Source organism: Lepisma saccharinum, chromosome 6 (assembly GCF_977018435.1).
Source record: "Lepisma saccharinum chromosome 6, izLepSacc3.1, whole genome shotgun sequence".
NCBI lineage: Eukaryota > Metazoa > Arthropoda > Insecta > Zygentoma > Lepismatidae > Lepisma > Lepisma saccharinum.
The window spans coordinates 73,185,073-73,209,176 of NC_139234.1; the positions used below are offsets into that span (position 1 = coordinate 73,185,073).

Below are 24,104 nucleotides of genomic sequence, written 5' to 3' on the forward strand. Positions count from 1 at the left end.
CCCATGACGTCTTGCAACCCTGATCCCTCTACCTCAAGCACAATCCAAATTTTTCACCACGAGCCTTGCAGTTTCTCCATCTACGGAGAAAAATTGAATGATGTCATCCTGTATTGCGGACCCGATGCGGCAAAACATTTTGTTAAGAAGATGGCGGAATGCGCGAGAGAACTTGCACCCAGCCTGAAAGGCTCTTACATTTCTCCACCTGCTCTCACGACGGAACAACAACGGGGACATGACGCGGCAACAAGATGCGCGGAGTGTAACCAGGTTTTCACCGCCGAAAATTACAAGGTTGTCCACCATGACCACCAGAATGGATTATTTCTGAGCACCATCTGTAATTTGTGCAATCTCAAGATTAAGGAGTCGCATTTTGTTGCCGTGTTTCTGCACTACACGGAGAAGTACGATACGCATCTCTTCGTTAAAGAGCTCTACAACATAACTTCTCGAATCAGCATCATTCCGAGAACGAGTGAGAAGTACATCGCGGTGAGAGTGTGGATCCCTCTCCAAGAAGGAGGAAGTGTGGAAGTGCGAATCCTGGACTCTTACAATTTCCTGTCCTCCAGCCTCGCAAGCCTTGCATCTCAACTTGGCGACGAAGATCTTGTGGCCACCAAGCAAAAATGTTTTTCGGGGAGAGATGAGAATTTGAATCTGTTGCGTCGCAAGGGCGTCTACCCCTACGAGTACGTCAACGATTTCGAGAAATTTGACGAGACGGAACTTCCACCCCGGGAGGTATTTTATTCTCATCTCACGGAGGACGTCTGTTCCGAAGAGGACTACGAACACGCTCGTAGTGTATGGACGGCATTTAATTGCCAAACTTTTCGCGATTATCACGATCTCTATCTGAAATTGGACGTGACTCTCCTCATGGACATTTTCGAATCGTTTCGTAAGAGATGCATCGCGATATACAAGTTGGATCCTGCGTATTTCTTCACGACGCCGGGGTTGACTTGGGCTTCGATGATGAAATACACCAACGTGGAACTGGGACTCATCGCAGAGAAGGAACAGTATGCTTTCATGGAGAGTGCGATACGTGGTGGCATCGTCCAATGTCCCCGACGCCATGCTCAGGCAAACAATCCTCATACGCCTGGTTACGATGCATCGAAGCCCAACACCTATATTGTCTACTGGGATGTCAACAACCTGTACGGCCACTCCATGTCCCAGTGTCTTCCCATCAGCGACTACGCGTGGATGACCGAAGAGGAACTCTCCTGCGAAGATTTTCTCAACTGGAGCGAAGATAATGAATGGGGCTGTTTCTTGGAAGTCGATCTCGATTATCCCGAAAGGCTTCACGAGAAACATCACGGATTTGCCCTGGCCCCCACCAAAAAGAAGCCACCTGGAGGATCATCGGAGCCAAAACTAATACTAAGTATGGAGAACAAGCGGAATTATATTCTGCACTATCGACTCCTCCAATTTTACATAAGTCACGGCTTGCAGTTGAAGAAAGTTCATAGAGGATTGAAGTTCCGACAGAGCAAGTGGCTGGAACCCTACATAACCGAGAACACGCGCCGCAGAGCGCAATCGACATCGCCTGCAGACAAGGATCTGTACAAACTGTTTAACAACGCCATCTACGGCAAGACGATGGAAAACGTGCGTAATTACATCGACGCAACGTTGGTCACGGACGAAAAGAAATTTGAGAAGATCGTCGCGTCCCCCTACTTCAAAAACTTCACTATTTTCGACGAGAATCTAGTATTCGTCGAGAAGAACAAGAAGCAAGTGATGCTCAACAAGCCGATTGCCATAGGTGCCACCGTCCTTGAACTATCAAAATTGCACATGTACCAATCGTACTACGATCAGTTTCAACCTTTTTATGGAGATAACATCCAAATATGTTACATTGACACGGATAGCTTCATTTTTCTAATCCAAAACACACCAAACCTCGAACGTGATCTGACTAAGATGAAGTATCTGTTTGATTTTAGCAACTTACCATCAGGCCATCACTTACATTCGGCAGAAAACAAAATGACCATAGGAAAGTTCAAAGATGAAGCGGCTGGTAATTACATCAGCGAATTTGCGGGGCTTCGTGCCAAAATGTACTGTGTAAAGATTGCAGAAGAAAAAGAGATCAAGAAAGCGAAGGGGGTGGGAAAAATAAGTACCAGCAAGTTTAGCATGCAAGACTACAAGGAATGCCTTTTTCATAGTAAAAGGCAACTCAGCACCGATCATCGCATTGCAAGTAAATTGCATGATTTGTACACGACGCGCGTAACCAAAGTAGCATTGGATGCAACGGACAATAAGTTACGTGTTCTCGATTGTAAAATCCACACGAGAGAGTGGGGCCACTGCAATGGAAGCGATAAATGTGACGTGTGTTAACTGTAACCCCATAGCCATGAAGTCCGCTGTGTCTTTTCCTCCGTCTGCTTTTTGAAGAATGACAAAAAACACCTCATGTAGAAATTTAATTTAAATAACAGGGACAATGAATCTTTTTGGTTTCCGTAAACAAGGCATCATGGACACTACATCACCAAATTTCAATAACCTCTTACCTTCCGTGTTATCTAAACTCAATGGTCTACTAATTGTACATCTTAATAGTATATGGACGAAACTAAATGACGATGTGGGCAAGATGTTTTACGTCTTCAATAACAATTTATATTTCTACGAGATTCCGATCGACGGGAAACTTCAAATCACCGTGAATCCGGAAAACGCAGGCGAAATCAAAATTTCTACCGGCAAGAACATTTTTCGAATCAAGCACGACAAGATGCTTTCTAATATTACGTACGATGTGTCTGCAGGAGATTACCTGAACGTGGAACTCCTCGGAGATTACGACAAACTTATTCCTCTCTTCGTAGAATTACGAATCGTCTATTCTATTATAAATAACCGTTAACCAAAAATGCCTAACGACATTTTCGGCAACACCAAGCGTGTAGACCATGCAGAAGAGATTCTCATGTTGGATATTCGTGTTAAGAAGTTGAGGACCGATTTGATCGCTTTGCAGGAAACCTTAAACAAAAGTTTAGAGTCGGAAATCGCTACGCTCCAAACGCAATGTCTCGACCCTATTCTGAAAATCGATTCCGAACTGAAGACGCTGATAAAAAATTATGTCGACGTACCTTCTTACGACAACGTTCAAAATATACAGTTGAGCGTGGATTCGCTTCAAAATGATTTGGCCAAATTACAGCAATTTCAAGCGAAAAATGAAGATTTGGAAAAATTGAAACTCGAAATCGAAGAGCGAACTTCCGCAATAGAAAAGAATTTCTCTGAACTTCAAACCGTCGTGAATGATATTGATGTAGAACGCTTGCAGGTCGTTGTTTCTAAATTACAAGAAGAATTCACCGGCACGTTGGAAGAAATCAAATCCAAGTTGCAGACTTTGGAAGATACAATGACGAACCTACCATCGTCGGACGAACTGCAGGTCATCGGTAAAAGCGTCGCGAACATAAAAATTCAACTGGAGGCTTATCAAGATTTCGAACACATTCAAACCACCATCGCTACGCTTCAGGCGTCTCTGGAGTTGATCAACGAAGAAATTAAAAATATTCACGCTGAAGCAAGTGTGTTGACGAGCATTCAAGACACGTTGAGCACGGTTCAGGAGAAGATCGAATATTTAGAAAATTTAAACGTCGAAACGAATCTTGCTCATTTTCATCACGTACTCGACAACATACAGGGTGACTTGGAATCGTTACGGACGAGCGTGCCTTCGAGCGAAGATTTGGAAAAATTGAAAACGGCGGTGACGGCACTATCCGAATCGAGCGACATCAAAAGTTCGTTGAGCGATCTCGAGAGTAAAGTGGCCAATCTCCCCACCTCCAAAGAATTACACGCTTTGAAAAGGAACATATCACGTATGCTGAAACGACTAGAAACGGAAACGGCGAACGTGGAACAGATTCGAGACGAACTTGCTTCGCTGGTGTCGACGCTGCCCACTTCGCAGAGCGTCGCCGACCTTCACACGCAGTTTACAGAGATGCGAATCATCGTGAACGATCTTACCGAGAAGAGCTCGAAATTGAATCAAATCGAGAACCTTCAGAACATTGTCGTCAACATCAGAGATCAAGTTGGAGTGCTGGAATCCACGCAGGAATCGACGCTGGCCTCTTTCGGTGCCAAGTTGCAAGAACTCAACGAAAGCTACAAGCAGTTGAACGTGGAAGTGAAAATCAAACCGTCATTTTCTACCGTAACGGATACCATAGTCGAACATTTGTTGCCCGTACAAAACACACTGGGTCAGCTTCACAGCAACCTCGTTAGCGTCGATACTAAATTCGCTAAACTGCATTCTCTGCAAGCCATCGAAATCAACAGCGTACCCAATCAACAGAGAATCTCCACATTCGTCGAAGGTAACAAACTGTACATGCTACATCCTTATCATCCGTACTACAAGTTTCTCCTCAATGGCACAATTCAGATAAACGAATTTTCGTACTGGTCTCACGGCAGAAAAGCTAGCGTTCCCACCATGACTTTGATATCGAATCGTGGCGTCCAGAAAGCAGGAAACATTCCTCTGGCACGTTGGAACGAAACGCGCAACATATATGAAATACACGAAGACGAAGATCTCACCGTTTTCGACGTGAGTGCCGGCGATAAGCTGATCATTCAAAACACGAGCGAAGTGCCACCCTCTTTGAATCCCATCACGCTGGTGCTTCTCTTCAAACGTAATCTCTAAAAATAATAAAAATGTCTAGGCAAGCCATCGTCCAAGAATTGCATAAACCTGCACGCCGCAACTACAAACGTTTGGCTGTGGTAACCAAGGGAATCGACGACCTCTGGGAAAGTGACCTCGTGGAGATGAGTAGCGGCAAGTTAAAAAACGTACATAAATTGAACAAGGGCAACAAGTACCTCCTCACCGTCATAGACACATTTTCGAAATTCGCATGGGCTCTACCTTTGAAGGCGAAAACGGGGACGTGCGTCACGGAAGCATTCAAGACAATTTTTTGCGAAAGCGGCGGTAGACGACCTCGGTTTCTGCACACGGACAACGGTAAAGAATTTTACAATGCCGTATTCCAAAAGTTTATTCGGAAACACAACATTCAACATTACTCGACCTTCAGTGACGTCAAGGCCAGCATTGTGGAAAGATTCAATCGCACTCTGAAATCGCGCATGTGGTCACGCTTCACGCTTCAGGGAAGCTACAAGTGGGTCACTATTCTTCCGGAACTTGTTAACGACTATAATCACACACGGCACGGAACGATAGGCATGAAGCCAGCTGACGTTACCAAGTCTGACGAGCAACGTTTAATTTCTAGCGTTTACTGTCCAAAGTACACGCCCACGACAAAAAAAGCTAAATACAAAATTGGAGAACAAGTGAGGGTTAGTAAATTGAAGCGAACGTTCGACAGGGGTTTCACACGAAACTGGAGCACTGAACTTTTTACCGTGGTTCGAGTTCTACCCGGGAACCGTCACACGTATATAATAAAGGACAGTGGCGGTGAAATTTTATTGGGGCGCTTCTACGAGGAGGAACTCTCTAAAACTAAATACCCCGACACGTACCTTATCGAAAAAGTTTTGCGCAAGAGAGGCAACAAACTTTTGGTGAAATGGCTGGGACTTCCGGAAACAAGTTGGATCGACGCGAACGAAGTGATTCTATGAGTACGTGGAACGTGGTGAAACGTTTACCTGATTCGGAAAGTCAAACGAGAAAAAAAAAGAACGGCAAGTTGCTCCCCGACAACATCCGCTGTCTGATCGTAGGTCCTTCGGGGTGTGGGAAAACGACACTGCTCGTGGACAATTTTCTCCTCTCACCAAATTGGCTAGATTGGAAGAACAGGCACCTGTACGTGTTCTCGAAAAGTTTGGAGCAATCCAAACACCAGCAACTGATGAAACTGTACGATGGTCTGGACATTGCAACGTTCGCCTCGGAAATAAAACCACTCGACGATTGTCGTGAAAATTCGGTCGTTGTGTTCGACGATGTCATCCTGGAAAATCAAAATGAAATTCGCAACTTTTTCACGCAAGGTCGTCACAAAGGAATGGATTGCTTTTACCTAGCTCAAACGTTTTCCAAAATTCCAAAACAGTTAGTACGCGACAACGCTAATTTCATATGTTTGTTTCGTCAAGATCACACCAACCTCAAGCACGCGTACGATGACTACGTAGGCGGAGACATGAACTACAATCAATTTTTGGAATGCTGCTGCTCTACTTGCTGGAACGGTGACGATTTCGGATTCGCGACGATCGACATGACGAGGAAACCCAACAACGGAAAATACAGAAACAAAATCAACGACTTTCTAAACGTTGCAACGTTGTGAGAAACGACGTGTATAAATAACGTCATGACGAAACGAAAAATTGAAGACGAAAATCTCAAGCTTCGCGATTACCTCGCGAAACGCTTTAAAGGTTGGAAATCCGAGAATCGTGGATTCTACGAAGAGAAGAAACGTCAGGATCAACCTGTGATCGATGCCATCAGCGGTCTAGGTAAAGAAATTAAAAGTGTCACGGAACAAAATAAAAATTTGATTAATGAACTCGTACCGCTCGCAGCTAAAAGTTACGCTGTACCCACGCCTATTTCGAGCATTCCTTCGACGCCGTTCGAACTGAAAGATGCACCGGCACGACGTCGAGCCATAGGCAGCACCTCGTCGTCTTCGGATAAAATCGAGTTGGGACCTTTGGCACGAGACTACCTAAGTACAGGGAAATTCGACAAGGATGAAGTGTTCGGATTGTATCCCAGCATGGAAACCAGCGAAGGCGGCGGTGTGGTGTGGAAGATTGGGAAATCAAAGGTGACCTTCGAAGGCAACGACATTAAAGTCAATTTAGGCGACAAGGATAGTTGGAACAGGTATCCGGGTACGGTGGGACTGTGGGAACTCGTTGCCAAAAAGCAGCCGAAAGATTACACCGACGAAGATTACCAAAGTTACAAGGAAATTCTAATCATGACGGATGCCTTGTACCAGAACAACGACGCCTCGCAGAATAGGGTGAAATCGAGCAGCGGCGAGAAGTACAGGAATCTCATCAAACCGATTTGGAACCAGGTCAAAACAGGCAGCGGCGTCAAACGCTACAACACGTTACCCAAAGAATTCGTTTGGGTGGACGACGTTAGGAAGCTCGTGGACCGATTGTTGGTGATAGCCGGCGAAGAGAATGCAGGCAACCGTAATTTCTACAACGAGAAGGTTGGCATCGTGGACATGATCAGCACGAAACTTTCCAACTTCATCGTGAACGACGACAAGGGCATAGGTTACCTGATCAAAATCATCAACACGCTGCCTCCGAAATTTTGGAACGTGGCCGAAGGAAAGGGACTCGTGGACGACATCATCAACAAGTTACCTTTCGAGATGCATCTACCTGGCTACCAGTACTGCGGACCGGGTACCAAACTCGAGAAAAGATTGGAGAGAGGAGACAAGGGTGTGAATCCGTTGGATGCCGCATGCAAAGATCACGACATCGCCTACAACACCACGCAGACGGATCTGGATGCACGTCACGAAGCAGACAGAAAATTAGAGCACGCAGCTTTCGAAAGGTTCGTGAGCAGAGACGCATCGCTGGGTGAAGGGGTCGCCGCACTGGGTACCACCATCGCCATGAACACAAAACAAAAATTGGGGTGGGGTATATAAATAACATCCAGTAAAAAAAAAAACAACATGTCTCACATAACCGATTTGCCACCCGAGCTACTATCTAAAATATTCAAAAAAGTAGTAAACGGAGATGTTAATAAACTTGTAATCATAGCAAAAACGATGCCGGAATTTCGCATCCCTTGTGAAATGGTTCTCAAGGACCTTCTTCGGGAGATCAGCGGCCTGAGGTGCGGTGATCTCAACATTCTGCTTTCGGCTGCAGGGGAAAAATTGAACGAGAGGTCGGACGAACTAAACGAGGCGATGCAGGGAAGAAGACGGTATACTGATGATTGGTACAAGTCTATGCAGGAGAAGGAAGATATCACTACGCACATCATCGCGTTTTCCGAAGCACGGACTTTCTTCCTCTGTTAAAAAAATAATAATATATATACGTGTCAAAAAAAAACTTGATATATAAATAACACACATGGTGAAAAAAAATAATCTTCGGTATATATAAATAACACACATCGTGAAAAAAAATTAAATTTCTCTAACACACACACACACTGAAAATTTCTCTTCTTCGATATGACAACTGAAAAAATAAGTGACCTCCAAGCATTAAAACAAATGCTAAATTTGTCAGTCGAGTATGTAAAAATTCAGGAATTGGAAGTCGACAAACCTTACACGATAACTTCCGGTTCAATCGTTTCTACCCAGTATGGTCCCAAGGTACGTCTGTTGCTCAACGCACAATACAGTCTATTTTTACCAGATCGATACGCTAACATGTTATCCGACGAGAAGCTATCTATTTTAATCGAGAACAAAACTCGAATCGTGTACAAGGGGACAAAGGAACTTCTTGGCAAGAAAACGAAGCACGTAATAGAATTTGTGTAACGACTGCGAGGCCTTGAAAATATATAAATAACATACCGTAAAAAAACTACACAAGAAAAAATCTCAGAATATATATATATAAATAACATATCGTGAAAATAACACATAGAGCATCAACATGAAGCCCAAGGGTGTCGTGTACCAGATACCATATTCGAATCTAAAAAATCTAGGTGCTCTCGATGGGTTACTCACCAAGAAACAGCGCGAGAAGAAACGTTCTTGCTTGTCGAAAGGACACGGAATGAAATTGCTGCTCAGCACACCTCAATTGAAAAGATTGCAGCGTTCGCGGAAACAGCAAAAGATCGGAGGTTTCATATTCAGCATCCCGGCCATTCTGGCAGCATTGGGGGCCGTTGGAAGTTTGGCCGGCGGAAGTGCCGCCATCGCGAAAACCGTCATCGACTCGAAAAAGAACAAGGCGGAATTGGAAGAACAGAAACGTCACAACCTGGCCATGGAGAAGAAAGGGGGCAAGGGGGTGATGAAAAAGTTTAAAAAAAAGAAGCAGAAGCACTCACCAACCGAGACATTGAATCTCTGATCAAACCATTAAAAATCAAACACTTCAGAGGAGTTTTCATGTCCGACTCGTTACCTTCAAGCGTCAAAAGAAGAGAATGCGGCGTAGTCAACTTGGACGGTCAAGAAAATCCAGGCACGCATTGGATATGTTACCACAAAAACGATGATAAAGCGTTCGTTTTCGATTCTTTCGGAGGTGTTCCACCTACAAATTTAGTCTATTATCTGAAAACGAACAAAACCTCCATATACTACAACGACGAACGCATTCAAGATTTCGGAGACGTGAACTGCGGTCATCTCTGCCTCTCCGTGCTCGCGTTTCTCTCTAAAATAAATAACCCTACGATCGAGGATTTCCAGAAAGCATTGTGGAACCTCAAACAGCATCACTAGGATGGGCGTGTTCCATCTCACGAGCGAATCTTCGATCTTGAAACTCACGTTGCACGACGACATCGTCTATCCTAAATCCGTGGCTCTGCGTGCATTCTACAGCATGTACCTCATACCTAACGTTACGCAGCACAACAACAAAATTAGCGTAGGAAGCGAACACATCGTCGTCACGCCAGGACAATACAATCTTTCCACTTTGCAAGCTCAGTTACCCAAAGGCACGTACCTTTCTCAAAATTCGGTCACGCACAGAGTGGAAATCCTATCCGCGACGGAGACCGTGGACCTGGGCACCATGGGAGAACTTTTAGGTTTCGAGAATGACACCAAACTCGAAGCTGGCATCAAGCACGTGGCAACCAACATTCCTAAATTCTTGGCCATAGAGACTCTGAACGTACACTGTAACGTGGCGGAAGGCATGATCACGAAATCTTCGGACGGATTGTTAGGAAGTCACAAGCAGACGGGAATCATAGCCACTTTCAAACCAAGTTCCGAGTTCATGGAACCGATCATCTACACGCCCTCTTCGCCGATCTATTTTCCAGTATGTCGCAACCGCATAGACGACATAGAGTTGGTGGTGACGAACGAGAAAGGAGACGTGGTGGATTTCGCAGGTGCCACTACGACGGCCATCGTGGAGATCAACGTATAATAAATAACCATACATGTAAAATGGAGCAAATCGAAAGTTACGAATTGCAATCTTTCCCTCCCAACCGTCGCACGTTCGCCAATCTGAACGAAGCGAACAGGGAGATCGAATACGACGTGGACGTAGGCGACGGGTTCGTTCATCCTCACAGAGCGGACCTCTACCTTCAATTCGACGTGGTGAAGAAGGAAAGCGGAGACGCGTTTCCCGCAGCAGCAAACTTGATACTCGTGGACAACTTCGTGCCTCACCTGTTCTCGCAGGTGGAGGTGAGGAAACACAACACCGTCATCGACAGAATAGATTATCCAGGCATCACGTCGACGGCAGTGGGAACGTTGAAATTATCCAAAACGGACGCAGCGTACTATCAAGCCGGGGGATTCGAAGCCGGGACGAAAATATCGACGAGAAGTCACACGGTGCTCTTTCCCATGCGTCTGCTGCCTGGTTTCTTTTCGGACTACAAGGAGATCATGTGGAAGGGAGGACTGCGCGTTACGTTTCGAAGAGCGGCCAACGACAACGACGCACTGATGCGATACGCTACTTTGGGTCCGGACGGCACCACGCCGATAGCCAACACTCTACCCGAAGCAGCCAAGTGCGTCATCCAAAGCATGGAATTGAGAATGCCGGTGGTGGAATACGAAACGAACTACGCCCTCAAGTACAAAGCGGAGATCTTGAAAAGTCCGCAGGTACCGATTCACTTTCACGGTTACCAGTGCGTGCAGAAGATGGCGACGGGAAGTCACATGGAATTCGACGTGACGACGCAGTTCAACAACATACAGTTCGACATGCCAGATTTCGTCGTAGTGCTCTTTCAGACCGGGAGGGACAAGAATCAGGAAAAAGATTCCAGCAAGTTCGACGACTGCAAGATCAAGAACGTATATCTCAAGAACGGAAGGAACGAAGTGTTCCCGCGCGAGAATTACAACCTCGACGTGACCAAAAACGATTACCTCAAACTTTACGAAGCGTTCTCGGCTTACAAACGCGTGACCGAGGGAAGCGTGGACATGTACTACACGCCCAGCGAGTTCAAAGCACGGAGACCCATGACCGTCATCAACACATCTAAGAGAAAGAAGGTTGTGGTCAACGATCGAACCAACATCAAGGTCGTCTGCGAGTTCCACGATGCCTTGCCCGAGGATACCCTATGCAGTGTCATCCTGATTGCAGAGAAGTCCTTCGCCTACGACGTGAAGAACGAGAGGGTCACAGAGCAGTTTTAACAAGTTTTTTAACATCTTTTCTTGCACAATAAGAAATTTTTTGTACTAGCACAATCAGTTACAATTGCACAATACGAATTTCACTAGTTCAGATCAGTTACAAATGTCAATTTCATTAGCTATCAGCTACAATATCTTTTTTGCACTATAGCACGAGACAATCAGAAAATTTGCACAAAAAAAATTTGTTGTTGTTTTTACACGTGAAAATTAACAATAAATTTTTTTTTTATCGTTTCAGATGCTGTCGAAACATCAAAAACACATACACACACACTAGAAAAAAAAACATGCAACTTTATTTGTAACACACACATACATTCTCCATCTTCATCAAGAAAATATTATAATAAACATAATTATTTTTATCTATATCTCACAATAAAACTCTATATCCAAAAATATCACAACATCAAATAACACTAGAGTCGTTAGTACACGTTGCATGCATTACGGAGGTCCTCTGTAGGGTTTCATGGAAGTTTGGGGGGAAAAAAAAAAAACACGTGAAACTCTACAGAGGTGCGGTAATCTATAACCGCAGCCATTAGAAAACTTTTACATTTTTGGTTGGGCACCACGCACCCTGGCGAGGTTATAGGGGCCAGGCCTCCTAAAAACAACAATTATTATTTTGTTTGTTTGTTTGTGTTACAATACGCGCGCGCGCGTGTGCGTGTGTGTGCGTGTGCGTGTGTATATGCCACATCCTTCCCCCAAGAGAGAGGTTTACGAAGGTCACGATATATAAATATTTGTTCCCGTTGATTCCAGCACTCCAACTTCATCTCTAATGTTGACGACAATGTTCTGAAGGTGGAGAGAATAAGAAGATGAGAGGATGAGAGGATGAAAAGATGAGAGGATGAGAGGATGAGAGCTCATCTTTCACTCATCACTGCTTTTCTGCGCCCGTGAAACATCGTCAGCGCAATAAATGAGGCGCGGAACAGGGAGAGAAAATGATACACGCGCGCGCGTGTGTATGTGTGTGCCACATCGTTCCCGAGAGAGAGGTTTACAAAGGTCACGATCTACAAACATTTGGTCCTTCAAAAATAAGAGAATAAGAAGATGAGAAGATGAGAGCTCATCTTTCACTCATCACTGCTTTTCTGCACCCTGAAACATCGCCAGCGTAATAAATAAGGCACGGAACGTGGAGAGAAAATGAGTGTATGTGTGTATGTGTGTATGTATGTATGTGTGTGTGTGTGTGTGTGTGTGTGTGTGTGTGTGGCACATCGTTCTCGAGAGAGAGGTTTACAAAGGTCACGATCTACAAACATTTTGGAGGATGAGAAGATGAGAAGATGAGAAGATGAGAGGATGAGAGGATGAGAGCTCATCTTTCACTCATCACTGCTTTTCTGCGCCCGTGAAACATCCTCAGCACAATAAATAAGGCGCGGAACGTGGAGAGAAAGTGAGTTTTTCAACTTTTTGTGGTCGTTTGGTCAAGAAATCAAAGCTGTGCTCAAAGGTACAAATACTATCTACTTGAAAAGAAAAGGTTTCCGCTACTGTATTCAAACTTACAACCTTGAGCATATAAAGCAAAAACGATACCACTGGGCTAATTTGCCTCAAGAAGACATGTCTGTTATGAATGATACATAGTATATTTTCTATCGCTTTTAGGTTTGAACTAGGAATGGAAATACACTGATTTAACAACTTACATTTGATTGCAATTACGAAACTTGCCTTTGCACGTTATTTTGTTTAATGTGTGATACTAATTGTGTAAAACTATTGATCAAAACATTGATTCAGAACATCTATAATGCTGAAGCGTGGTGGCCTCGGATTGCACATTAGATAGCTTGCATATCTATCTGAAAATAAGCAATTTCAACCCTTTTAAAGTGAAAACCTCTAAAGATTTTTAGTAATTACGAACCATAAATGAACTGTCACATCAAGATATAAGCATTTCTGTGCTCCATTTCAAGTTTTCACTTTGTGCTCTTTTTCGATATGTGGATAATGCAACACTTCTACGTGTACTTTAGGGGTTAGATTCACTGGATCCCACGATTCATCATCAGATCACATGCATTTTGAGTAAACAAACTTACGCCCCAACCTTATATAATTCTAATAACCTTATCTGTGCATACACAATTTTCTGCAAATTTCTTGAAAGAAAGGAGACTCGTTCTTAATCCAAAACATGCTGATATAGTGAAAGGTGTTTGTCGAAGAATTAACGATACTTGGTTGTGCATTTATGTCTGTTCTGAACCTCGCTCATTAATCACGACAACGAGAATGAAAGAAGAACCTGATAATAGATAGAGAAAACATGACTTACGTAGAATTCGAATTGCAGCCATCTGAAAAGCACTTACATGGGACCGATGAGGAGTGACAAAACAAACCATTTGGGTATTAAAAAAAATCAGGAAAAATTATTATTATTTTAATTAGCTTATTTTACGTCGCTCCCTTAAGCTTGTTAGGCTAATCACAACAATGAGGATGAATGATGATTAAATTATATTGAAGAAGGGACAAAGACAAAAGAACGTTGGTTGGCGAGACTGCGAGTCGAAAATTCAGCGCACTTGGACATTGAGGCGGCTATTATTACGATTATTATTACTACTACTAATAATAATATTGACCTTGTGTTCATCAATATTTTATTCTTTAATATCATTCTTATTTTGCGTTGTCTTTGTGCCTCTGTACACTCGAACTCAGAACCTTCAGTAGTGAGAACATGAGTAGATTTCACTCACTGAGGACTCACTAATTGCTATGGTAATTTCATGGGAATATTGTTACTATATGTCATTTATAATACCTTTGCTGCTCATAAGGCCTGGAAATCCCGACTCTGCCCATTAGAGAGGAATCACATTGACGCTATACTATGTTGTCTAAAACTTTACTGAGCGAAGAAAAGCTAGCTCGTCGAGCAAATGAACAACTTGCTTGAATACCAAGTAGCTGAGCGGATCACTTTGCTCACTGAGCATTCAGACACGTGACACTGCCTTGGTCCACAAACAACTGGAAATTACTATGCACGTGGTTCCTGTTCTTGATGAGCAAATCTGATTAAAATTTTATAACCTACCTGTTTTCGTAGAGCCACTAACTGTTATGGCCCTGAGGCCAAACAGGGGTCTTCCCGACGAATCCCTGAGTGTGTCGTCCCGTTCGGGTTCAGCAGTAGGCTGGGGTCTTACGTCATTTTCTTTCGTTGCATCTGCAAACAAAGAGAGGGTGTTTGTTACCACAAAGTCTCAACTGCAAACTTATCAAATGATAAAGTTGACGTACATTTATGGTTGCCTTCTCTAACTCCAAGGTTCCCTTTGTTGCATTAACTGGTTGCTCAACCAAGTCTATCTCGATTATTTTATCACACTTTTTTACTTACAGAAGTTACCGAAACCAAGCCAGTCTTGTAAATAGAAGAACAAGATGAAACCATTCTGCTACAACGTGTTTATTTTCCTAAAATACGGTATATTTGTTATTTTCACAGTAATGAGTTTCGTTTTTTTGTGTTAATATTGTTGTTTCTGCCATCCAATTTATAGTCTTTGACTTGATGTGGATTAAAGGTGATACCGAAAGCGGATGCCATTTCCGGTTTCTAGATATTTCTACATCTATCAGGTCTGCCACAGATATATATGTTGTTTAATCTGTTGGCAGGACAACCGTGTAAAAAAGAGAGAGGTTGTTGATTGATGCTAAGTTTATGAAGATAATTTTAAAGAGATTTTTGTATTCTTATAGTGTGGCGTTAATGTTTATAATGGCATTGTGATATGTAGCGTGGGTTAATATCGATAAAACGACAATAAAACCTTGGACAAAGTTAAAAATGTTATTTATTTTTAATAACAACTCAACTCAACAAAGATTTATTGGACTTACAGCTTTACAGGTGGCTGTTTATGCCCGGCATACATTTTTTTAATAACAACACGTCCTGAGAGGGCTCAGTGTAACCGTAACCTACAGGAGAGTCCCACAACTCTGCAGCACACTGAGATTGCGCAACTAGCGTGATGTAGTAATCCGTGGCTCCCGAGAAGAAGGAACGTCACAATTCGGACATGTCAAGACGACTAGTGTTAGGCTCGCTTTAGATGAAAGCATTTTCCTTAGCATTTTTTTTAACATTTATGCCATGACCAAAAAGCTACTGTGTAAAGTGAGAAATGTTATGGCATTTCACATGCCATGGCATATTTGATGGCATTCCTCAAGGTATCCTGAGAAACTAGTAAAAGAAGTGGTTAAGTTGGTATCCCGGTGCAGTGGTGTGTCAGTGTCTGCAGTTTTAAGGGTTATGAAAGAGATAATGACCGGGAAAGTAACAATGTATGCGGCTACATATTCGTCTGATGTTTTGAGAGCGGGTTCTCACATTCAGAGGCTCTTATATAAAATGGATAGGTGCGGCGAAGTATGAGTGTAACAGCAGATGATTGTGGTCATGAATCAGCTGATGCGGAGTGATACATCGAATCGGTGAGACCGTTTGTTTACAGAAGGTCTCAGGGTTTGTGATTTACACTTTAGTAGTATGTATGCAGGAACATTTTGACAATCGCAAACGCTGAACATGAAGAATACGTTGCCAATATTAGTTTTAAGCCTGCTTTGTGATGATCTAGGGTAAACGGGACAGAATATACAATTTAAGTGGGTCTGGACCACTGTAGGCTATACTGTGCATCCATTGAAAACTGATCTCTTGATTGGAAGGCGACGGCTTTACCATTACCGCCACTACGTCACAGGGAAGAGCATAAGAATTGAGTTTTTTTATTAAATGATTTTAAGAACACATACTACTATAATTTCAATTATAAAATAATATTTAGTATATTAGTTATATTTAAAGCAAATGAATAAATTTTGCAAGATTATTGTGTTCAAAGTACACTACAAGTTTATGCAAGTATAACGGTTTTCTGGATGTCGTAATAATTGCATCTAATACACTACTGTAACTCATATAAAATTATCACATTGTAACATATGAATTTCAAAGTTTTTGTCACTGGGTAGGTTTGTCGTAATTAGAGAGAATTGCTACTACAGAGTCTTGTTTCAAAAGAGCGCACATAATTATTACATTTTTACGTAGATCATTTTAGTGTTGATTCCTTACAGGGTCGAGGAGTTATTCTCCGACCTCAGAGGACAAGACTAGCTTGAGAAGATGAATCTACTCGCAAGAGGGGAGGTAGGTAGAAAGAGGTGCGAAAAATGCTGCATGTTAGAGATCAGTATTTCCTTCGTATGCGTTCGATTGTTTTATTTATTATCGCTCGCTTAGTCGTGTTTGCGATTTGCAATGGTTGTTACAACTCGTATCATCCCCTGTTAACGTACTATGTTGTTTCAGCAGCAGACGATTTACATGGAATCCCGTTCCACGAGCAACCGTCATCCTCATTTGAATAGTGGACTCGTCCAGCTAGCGCATGAGCACTTGCGTTAATGGCCGTGAGGGACGGAAACTAACTGTATTGTTTGCGCGCGAATATATTTAAAAATGAGAATTTCTCCCAACGGACCATAGGCGTGGTCAAAACTATAGAGGTTGTCCGACAATTGACATAAAACCGAATGTAGAAATAATAATAATGAACTCACCTATTACCAACTTATTACTACGAGGGGCGATCAGGTTGCTCCGACCCTAACATAGAAGGAATGACGTTATGATTGATTTTTATCTTGTTATTGTTTAGTGATCCTTTATATGCTTTCATTCTGAATTGCAAGTCTGAGTAACGTACAGTTTTCTTTTTATAGGGGTTAAACTGAGTGAAGTTGTGTCAATGTGCCAAAATGGAGAAAACTGAGGTGAGAGCGGTGATCAAATAGTTTGTGAAGAAGAAGTGGACGGTATCCAAAATTCATGAGGACTTGGTGGATACACTAGGGGACACTGCTCCTTCATACAGTATGGTGAAGAGATGGTGTCGTGAGTTTAATTGTGGGAGAGAGTCGTGTGAGGATGAACATGCAGGTGAAGCACCAAAAACTGTCATGACGACCGAAAACATTAACAAAGTCCACGATGTCGTGGATGTGAGGCCTGTCATATGGCACTGTGCAAAACATAATTACCCAGGAATTGCAAATGAAAAAAATTGCTGCAAGATGGGTCCCTCGAAACCTCACCCCAGATCAGAAGCGCACCCGAGTGCACATCAATCAAGAACTTCTTGACAAGTTACGTGCTGATATAGACGATTTCCTTGCCCGATTTGTAACTATGGATGAAACATGGGTCCATCACTACGACCCAGAAACAAAATCACAAAGCATGGAGTGGAAACACCCACATTCTCCACCAACGAAGAAGTTCAAGGTGCAAACGTCAGCCAAGAAGGTGATGGCCTCAATTTTCTTGGACTGCAAGGGTGTCCTTCTTGTGGACTATCTACAAAGAGGCCAAACCATCACTGGCACATACTACAGTGACCTAATCAAGAAATTACGTGATTCCATAAAGAAAAACAGGCGTGGGATGTTGACCCGTGGTGCTCTCCTTCACCAGGAAAATGCACCTGTCCCCACCTCACGCATTGCGAGGGCCGCTATTGCAGATGCATCGTTCGAATTGTTGCCCCATCCACCCTATTCCCCAGATTTGGCCCCCAGTGATTTCCATTTGTTTGAACATTTGAAGAATGACATTCGTGGGCAAAAATTTTCGAACAATGTAGGCCAGCACTCGCCTATTGTTTGCGTGTGTAAACAATTTCACCCTTTACGGAAGTAGTTCGCGGTCCACCGGTGCGAAACTCAACGTTACGTGCACTGGTTTTAACTCAATTACAAATGACAAAACCTAGAAAAACATTCGGATACCTACAACGGCGTTGCTGCAGCTGAGTGCAACTGCAGTGAGGGTAAAAAGTAAGGCACGATTTACAATACACACGTGTATAAAATGGATTACATTTCAATTATAATTACCTTCGTTTTGTTCCTGCATGGTAGCTTGAGTTTCAGTGCGGATATTTAAATAAAAACTGCAATCCCTTTATGCTACAGTCAGTCATTAATTTGTACCGCAAAGGATATTCACAGTTACCACAGAGATAAGAATGTGAGATGGCTCATTTCATCGTGCAGTGGAAGTTGTTTGAAGCAATGGCTCGTAATTTTTAAGGGCACTCATCATGACCAACTGAAATAGTTACAGTTTCTGTGTAAAAAGAAGTGTAGAAAAACATTAGCAATATTTTTAATGGCTGTAAATGGCCATGTGATCATTACATGGAAGGAATGACGTTATGATTGATTTTTATCTTGTTATTGTTTAGTGATCCTTTATATGCTTTCATTCTGAATTGCAAGTCTGAGTAACGTACAGTTTTCTTTTTATAGGGGTTTAACTGAGTGAAGTTGTGTCAATGTGCCAGAATGGAGAAAACTGAGGTGAGAGCGGTGATCAAATAGTTTGTGAAGAAGAAGTAGACAGTATCCAAAATTCATGAGGACTTGGTGGATACACTAGGGGACACTGCTCCTTCATACAGTTTGGTGAAGAGATGGTGTCGTGAGTTTAATTGTGGGAGAGAGTCGTGTGAGGATGAACATGCAGGTGAAGCACCAAAAACTGGGCAAAAATTTTCTGATGAATCTGAGGTGATAAGGGCTGTGGACTCATGGTTGGAGGAGCAGTCGGAAGACTTTTTTTTTGCAAGGTATCACGCGTTGGAGCACCGATGGGAGAAGTGCATTGAAGTTGCAGGGGAGTATGTTGAAAAATAATAAAAAAATGAAACCCTATTGCCGCTCTTTCTATGTTAGGGTCAGAGCAACCTGATCGCCCCTATTATTATATCGTTTTATATCCTTGAGGATGAGTAAATATGTGGTAAAAGGTTTTTTTCTTTTCTTTTCACATTACAGTCCACTGTAATGTATTGTTATTCTACTTTATTTGTTTGTTATTAACTTTTACACGCTTCTTTCGAGACAGATCTTTAGAAGTTAGGAGAAAACGTTAACCATGATAATTATATTGTGTGACCTCCGACTTAAAAATCCCATAGTTGGAATTTTAAAAACTCATGGATTTCTCTCTCTCTCTTAGTTAGATTAAGTGTAACATAGCATTTTTTTTTTATTATTAAAATAGCACGTATGGCTAGGCTAAATTTCTTGGCGCCCACAAAAAAAAATATCACGTTTATTATAGCTCGTAATTTTTACTAAATTTTCCGTTCTGGTACCAGAAACTATTTTTTGTTTGCTTCAAACTTTTTTCTTTGCGTATAATATTAAAATATGAAGACCTCACATTTCCAGCAGTTTGCATTTAATATTTTGAATTCTTCCTTTGTTATTGAGTATGAAAATAATAGGCTATATTTTTGCTTTTTAAAAAATAATAAATTAAGGACTCAAGTTCCCAGTGGGCCATCGGGACGCCAATTCCCCGGTCTCGTGTAGAAATCTCTAGCCGCGGAGGCAATAAATATAAAAAATTACAATAAATATGAAAAAAGAGTTGTGAACCTACCTGCATTCTGTGGCTTTCTTCGTAACGCCCGCAGCCCAAACAGAGGAAGGCCGTTCTCGTCCGTGGGCCCCACCCCGTAGCTCGACGTCACAGAGTCTGTGGGGCAAGCTTCCCGAGGGAGATCCGAACCTGGCTTCTTCTGAACAGGAGCAGCCTTTGTCGCGGGACTCGCTGCAAGAGAATAGGGGAGAAAGTGTGTTACGTCACATAACATGTGTTAGAAACCGTCTCTTCCGTACTGATCATTAGAAAGATGAGTTTAAAAGGAAAGGTACATAAGAAAGTGACAGCGTGTATCAGATCTCGATTCTCACGTATAATCTTGTTGTCATCTTGTATCTCTCAGACTCGCTACATGGAGGCATCCAGTAGCACCAGTTTTACAGAAACATTGATAAGAAACGTTATCAAGGCCTTGCGAATTTTAACACATTCATATAGCTCTTAGTTTCATTAATGTATCTAGAAATATATTTCGGGGGGGAGGACCTGACCAAGTGTCTCATAATAATAATATAATCAGTGATGTGCCGTAGACTATAAGTTTACGTCTACATGCGTTGTCTACACGCAATCATTGCGTAGATTACATTGGGTTGTAGTTTACATAAACTACGTAGACAATCTAAAGTGCATTTTCAAGGGTTTCATGAAATGAAAGTGACATTTTGAACTATATTATTTCCTAACGAAATGAAAAGAATCCTATTTACAACAAAATTTATCTTCTCTTCCATTATCAACTATGGAAGAAGATAAATAGTATGCAAAAAACAACAACAGATGGCAGTCGTGAGCAACAGTGGTCTTTTTCCCATAAAACACTAGAATATTTCCCATATTAGGTTTCTTCCTAGGTGAGATATTGTTCGAATCTGGAAGAAAGAGCATGAAACGTTCTCCTCACACATCAGCAACTGATACGCAGTATAATTTTCTTTTAATTCCACAGCGCCCTTTGCTAGGTTATCACCTTTCGCCATGTTGTTTACATAGATTACGTCATCTACGTGTATCATATAGTCTACGTGTAGAATGTAGACTATGGTTGTTTACGCGTAGACGCACATCACTGAATATAATTGATCATACAAATAATTATATTAAATCAAATTGAAATTTAAAAAGTAACATTAATTAAATATGTATATTAGTATTAACATTGTATTAATATTACATGAATAGGAAACAGGACAGTTTAAGAATCGAGATATAACAGCACGTAGGCCTATTAATTTTCTAGCGTACGTGTAGTAAAGATCCCCAAAATTTGTATAAATACAACTGCCCTGGCTACGAAATTAATGTCAATATACAAGGTGGCGCAAAAATCATCACCTGATTTTCTTAGCCTACAGCTTGGGTTTCAAATTAAACAAAGTAGGTTTTTTTGTGTTAAACTTTTATTGATACTTGTTAAGTTTTATGTCCTCAATCTTTAAAGCTAACATCCAATAAATGACCACCATTCGAATTGATGCAAATCTGGGCTCTTTTTATTGCGTTTTCCACGGTGTTGGAAATCTGTGGGGAAATGTTTTCAATTTCATGCTGTATATTGTCCTTTAGTTGCTGTAACGTCTTTGGCTTATTCACATAAACCAATGACTTCAAATATCCCCAAAGGAAAAAATCTGGAATCGTAAAATCGGGGGACCTGGCCGGCCATGGCAAATCACCAAAACGGGATATTACTCTGCCCGGAAAAGTGTCACGCAAAATTGTCTCAATTTTTCCACGTTCTTGTGGGGTATACTTATTCATTTTCGCACACAATAAATTTCGTGCTAAAACACTACATATAAAACACTACTGATATAAACATCAAGATGTCAAAATAAAGGTCAGTTCAAATAGGATGATGACTCTTGCGCCACCCTTTATAATTAATTGAATATTTAATGAAAAACATGTTAGATCCAGTAGACGAAATATTTTATGCATATTATTATAAGTAGTAATGTGCATAAATCATACATGATACTTCCCGTCAAAACCGTATGATCCCAATGGAATCCTTTCCTTCCAATAATTTCGGCGGAAATAAATAACCATCGAGTAGCGGCGATTAGGGAGGGGGCGAAGGGGGCAGTTGCCCCCCAGTTTTCGCCACTTTCGCCCCCGCACTATGCTAAAGGGAAATATACTGTCTTTGCTCCCTAGTTTTGGCACCTTGCCCCCCCCCCCCGGTTTTGGGACCCAATCGCCGCCACTGCATCGATTATACAACAAACGCTAAAAAAGTATTTTATTATTTAATTTTAGTACTTGTAAAATATTTCGGGAGGAGATTTGGACCACCCTAAATACATCCTTGCTTAGTTTATATTATAAAAAGTAAGTAGCTAACCAAGTACACTTGAAAGCAACTTAAACACAGTTTATAAATAAACTAATAATGATAATTTTCAAATTATCAGCATCAAGATAAAGATATTTTTTTTTTCAGTTTTCCCCAAATTTATCTTACTTTATATTTCTGTCTAAAGGAATTTGTTTAAACATTATTTTCCGTTATTTCTCTTGTAGTTTACAGTTGTTGCAAGTAATAAAACGATTTTCTTACGTAACGTTTCAGGAGAACATGCGCTCGCTTCATTCCTTATAGATAAACAAAACGTTACCTCAAAATATGCGAATACATGCTTCTAACAACCGCAAACTACAAGAGGAATAATTCTACAATACAACCAATACGTACATACAAGAAGAATTATTGTCCACGTCCCGCAAGAAAGAGTGAACGTAAACAAATCAGACAATTTGATTTGACTGCAATTACATGGGTTAGACGTTTTAAAAAGGAATTTTCTGTCAAAGATCTATCATTCAAATTAAACTTTTATGCAACAAAGTGCTACATCTTGCATACATTTGCTCTGATCTTATGTTTTTATCTTGTTATTTTTTGAGAAGTTGCCTTTTAAAAGTAAACGACTTACCGTTTCTTCAAAAAGTAACCAAGTTCTTTGACAGTTACTTTATTTGCATAAAATACAAGCATGCTGTTCCATTTCGTCAGTAATTACATAAAGAAGTAATTTAAATTTTCATTACATTATAATTGACCTCCTGATTTTAAATACCAAAAAAGAAATAGAGGTATTAAGACTCAAAGTAAATGCTTATAAAGTACATAAAAATGAACATTTCTCTTTTAAGCAAACAACATATATTGATTGTCGGGAAATATATAGCTACTTTTACGTCGGGATGATTGTCGGGAATTATATATGTACTTTCCACTTATAGACTTGAGGCACATGCAGTGGTGACGTTGACAATAAAAATATAATATTTTCATTTCGCAGTTTAATAATAATCAACTCGCCAGTACGAGATCAGCATTTGATTCAAAATATTGCAAAAATCTGGTAGAAGGAAATTCCCTTCCATGCGAAAACTTACAGAAAAAGTTCCTGTAAGTGAACTGACAGTACTTGTCAAGTCCACGTGGAGTAAATGAGATGTTGCCAATTCAGTTTCTTTAGATCGCCGCAATTCGTGTTGGATGTTTAAACACTGTAGGTAAAAGTGACAACAACGCTTCTCAGAAAAAAAGGATGCTCGCTATAAACCAGCTTCGGCTTCCTCTCGAGCTATGTCAAAGATACCAAACTGGCGTTCGAATCAGGACTTCAACTATACTTGTAACTACATTAATTACTTCCAAAGATTGTTGATTCTTCGTCTAGTAGAGCGCTTATTAAACACGATTAACACAAATTCAAATTCGTACATGCCAGTTAGTCTGCATTCAGTTGCGGGCCAATCTCTTTCTTACAGCGCTTCCGGTTTGTTCTGCGAATTCCAGCGAGCACGAATCCCATTCGTTCAAAAGCTCGTCTGATAACAGACGCGTTTGTAGTAGGTTGTTCTCGACGATCGTGACAAGACGTTAAGTGTTCTTCTGGTCTGCACTGGAAGGCAATAAAAATATATTTTCGTGCCCTTGCACCGTTCATTAGCTTGCTTCTATAATCCACGGTTCGTTACAGGCAATCTTCAATCGAAGGAGCAGTGTAGCCAGACCGTTCCTGCCTGAATTCCACAATCAGATGCGAAAATACCACCAATTTAACTGTGAAACAGTTCAGTCAACACCGTAGCATTGTTCGTTAGGAGCAAAACAACTTACTTAAGGTTAATTATGTACAATA

General features: G+C 41.5%; 1 protein-coding gene across 6 annotated transcripts in view; it reads right to left on the reverse strand.

The window, feature by feature from the left end:
- LOC145988882 (uncharacterized) overlaps positions 1 to 24,104 on the reverse strand; it is a 273,840-nt gene that overhangs the window by 142,499 nt on the left and 107,237 nt on the right. For all 6 annotated transcript variants that reach the window (XR_014441799.1, XM_083124157.1, XM_083124155.1 and 3 more), the window contains exons 5-6: positions 19,945 to 20,115; positions 14,509 to 14,640 (exon numbers count right to left, since the gene is read on the reverse strand). Coding sequence is in view for 5 of the 6 variants with exons in the window: in XM_083124157.1 (XP_082980283.1) it covers positions 14,509 to 14,640; positions 19,945 to 20,115 (303 nt within the window). In the remaining variant the exon portion in view is untranslated. The remainder of the gene's footprint in view (positions 1 to 14,508; positions 14,641 to 19,944; positions 20,116 to 24,104) is intronic.